The sequence below is a fragment of the Balaenoptera acutorostrata genome, chromosome 19 (assembly GCF_949987535.1).
Source record: "Balaenoptera acutorostrata chromosome 19, mBalAcu1.1, whole genome shotgun sequence".
In the NCBI taxonomy this organism is placed as follows: domain Eukaryota; kingdom Metazoa; phylum Chordata; class Mammalia; order Artiodactyla; family Balaenopteridae; genus Balaenoptera; species Balaenoptera acutorostrata.
The window spans coordinates 21,996,374-21,999,567 of NC_080082.1; the positions used below are offsets into that span (position 1 = coordinate 21,996,374).

General features: G+C 41.1%; 1 protein-coding gene across 1 annotated transcript; it reads left to right on the forward strand.

The window, feature by feature from the left end:
* The first annotated feature begins 1,594 nt into the window (after nucleotides 1-1,594).
* LOC103010781 (small nuclear ribonucleoprotein Sm D2-like) lies at nucleotides 1,595-1,956 on the forward strand. The gene has a single exon (XM_057534717.1). It carries the CDS (start codon nucleotides 1,603-1,605, stop codon nucleotides 1,954-1,956), a length of 354 nt encoding a protein of 117 aa, XP_057390700.1. The 5' UTR covers nucleotides 1,595-1,602.
* The last annotated feature ends 1,238 nt before the right edge of the window (nucleotides 1,957-3,194 follow it).

Here is a 3,194-nt window from a genome sequence, read left to right on the forward strand (position 1 = left end):
GTCTTCTCTTTATAACATATTTCATGAAGAACTGTATTATCTTACATCAGGATAAAGCCTTCCTACAGTATGCCCAAATATTTACTTTCACATTATGAACATTTGAACTCTTTTGACATTTTCTACAAACCTCAGAGCATCCATTTAAACTCAATGGCTCACTTCTGCCTTTTAATTTCTTCACGCTGTAATTTAACACTAGAGCTACTTTTCTGATGTATTTGGTATGAATAAATTATATTCTACAAATGTTTCAAACGTTCAATAGGCTCTAACCAGTCATCATTTATCTATGAGTACCCTTTAGAAAAGAACAAAATGATCTTCATTTTTTTTGATTTGTACAATTTAAATCTAAGAAATGTGCAGTTATGTAAGTGCAAGATTAAGGACTTCTCTCATTGCAAATTTCTAATCCTCCTGCTGGGGGATTATAAACTCCCATGCTGTTATAAAGTTTCTGTGCACACGATGGTTTTATAACTGACTGGAAGATTGAAGGTTTTTTTTTTTTTTTTCCAATTTAAATATGTTTGAATCATGGGACTCCACTAGAAAAATACAGCTTCATTGGAATTAGGAGAAAATATACCCTTTGTTCAACATTTAATATTGTATTTCCAGTTCACATGTGATTGTACGGTTTACAGTCTCCCACAACCCAAATAAAAAAGGTTTTATACCCTATAGCTGCCAATTTCAAAAGACAACGTCAAAACGTTCAGTAGAACAGAACTTTCTTATCGCTCCCAGCAGACTCTCAACTCCAGCATGGCATGGGGAGAAAAGGGCTTAATTATAACAGTCTTCCATTACAGTAACCTACTTGGTTAGCACATGTTGCAAAGTTAACAGACATGAAAAATGTGGATCTTGTTTCTTTCTGTTTATTTTTCCAAGATGTTTGGGGAGGGGAGTTGCACCAGGGGAGCAGAGTCATTGCCTTTGAGGCAGCCCTTAGTGATCACTAAATTTACATTAAAATGAATGGTAATAAGATTTAAACAGGCTCCATCCTGTGTGTGCATGTATTTAGTGGGCTATTCAGTTGATATCAAGTCTTAGTCTAAATCAAGACATGTGTTTGTGTGGTGGGGGTATGGTGGGGTGGGTAGTTTACAGACTCCGAGCTTAAATCTGGTGGTAAAAATAGGAAGAGGGAAGAAGCAGCCTCTTCTCTTTCCTGTTGACTTAATGGAAGAGTGAGACGTAGGAGGAGAGTCAGTGGAATGCATAATGAAGGCCTGGATATTTGGCCATGGAAACAGCCTTGCTACTTGGGTTTGTCCCAGTACCTACAATATATTAAAATGAAACAAAACAAAAACAAAAGCAATAGAGAGAGAGAGAAAGGACGGAAGGAAAAAAGAAAGAAAAAATGTTGGTATCTCCCCACAGTTGTACTTAGCACTCAGGTCAAGGATACCTGGATCTAAATCTAACTGTCACAATGTATCATAATGTGAAGCCTTAGTCAAATTACTTCTGCTCTCTGGGCCTTAGTTCAATCATTTATTAAAAAGTGGGGAGGGCTGTCTGCGGAAGGCCGAAGCAACACGGAGGAGACGGTAGTGACTTGAGAGCGCGGCCACCACCGCCAACATGAGCCTCCTCAACAAGCCCCAGAGTGAGATGGCACCGGAGGAGCTGCAGAAGCAGGAGGAGGAGGAGTTTAACACAGGGCCACTCCCCGTGCTCACCCAGTCAGTCAAGAACAACACCCAAGTGCTCATCAACTGCCGCAACAAGAAGCTCCTAGGCCGTGTGAAAGCCTTCAACAGGCACTGCAACATGGTGCTGGAGAACATGAAGGAGATGTGGACCGAAGTCCCCAAGAGTGGCAAGGGCAAGAAGAAGTCCAACCCAGTCAACAAGGACCGCTACATCTCAAAAATGTTCCTGCATGGGGACTCGGCCACTGTGGTCCTGCGGAGCCCGCTCATCGCCAACAAGTAGGGGCCTCCTCCCTGCCATCAGAACTTGCCCCCTCGTTTTGCGAAGACCTGCCCTTTGTGCTGGGAATAATAAAGTCATGTGTTTTTTCTAAAAAAAAAAAAAAAAAAAAGTGGGGAGGAAGGATGATGACTTTTGTCTCTGAGGTTCCTTCCAACCATGTCCCAGGTAATAATATATGCCTCTGGAAGAATCTGGGCCCCTGATAACAAGGGTAATGGCTGAACCAGGATGGTGTCTACCATCCAGACTGGTCCATGTCAATAACAAGATCCAGAGAAAATGCTGGTATAAAAGGATGTCCCTTGAGCAAGACTCACTGATGAAGGTAATTTTATTTTCAATAGTCTGTAAAGAGTGCTTGGTCCAGAAACCAAAAATTAGAAGATTGACACCTGAACCTAGGGGAGGGTCAAGATGACTCATGTCTGAAGCAGATTTAGAGGCAAAGAGTGCTGTTGGTTAAAGGCACCTGTACCCACTCATGATGCAGTGTTGTAGACGTGTTAATCTCATCAAGCTGGCTGACATCAGCTGTTGGCAAGCTAATCACCTTCATTCCCCAGTTGTGCTTAATTTGGGCTCCACTAAAAGTGAGCTGATGATTGCAGTGCCCAAGGTCAGCATCTCCACTGTCCGTGTTTAATAGTGTTGGTGAAAGTGTCAAGTCCACAGATAAGAAAAGCTTCCCCTAGACCTTCTGAAAAGCAAGTCCAACATCCAACCACATAATGATCTGAATTATATTTTAAAATTATATTTTATAATTATATATATTTATAATTATACTTTAAAATTATACTTTAAAGAAAGTGAAAAAGATGGAAGGAAAGAGGAGGGGAGGAAGGAGTCTGGTGCAATAAAGGGAAAAGCTCTGAACTTGGTTATAGAAGATGTGCATCAAATCCCAGCATCACTTCTTTCTACCACATTTCTGTCTCCTCTCCCCTTTCACTTCCCTCACTTGCACACTCATGTTTATTCTCCTATTATTTTATGTTACTTGTGCCAGGTCCTGCCACAGGCAAAGTGAGGGCAGGTGGGAAACAAGAGTGATGTGTTCCTGCTTCCATAGGATTTATCTTTTAGCTGTGGAGACATGAAGTAATGAGGCCCATAGAAATGATCACATGATAGCCAAGATCACAGATGATCTGAGAGAGAAGCATGGAATCTTAAAAAACCAATGATATGAAGGAGAAGTATGGGGTTTTAGAAATCCATATAACAAGAGGACTGCA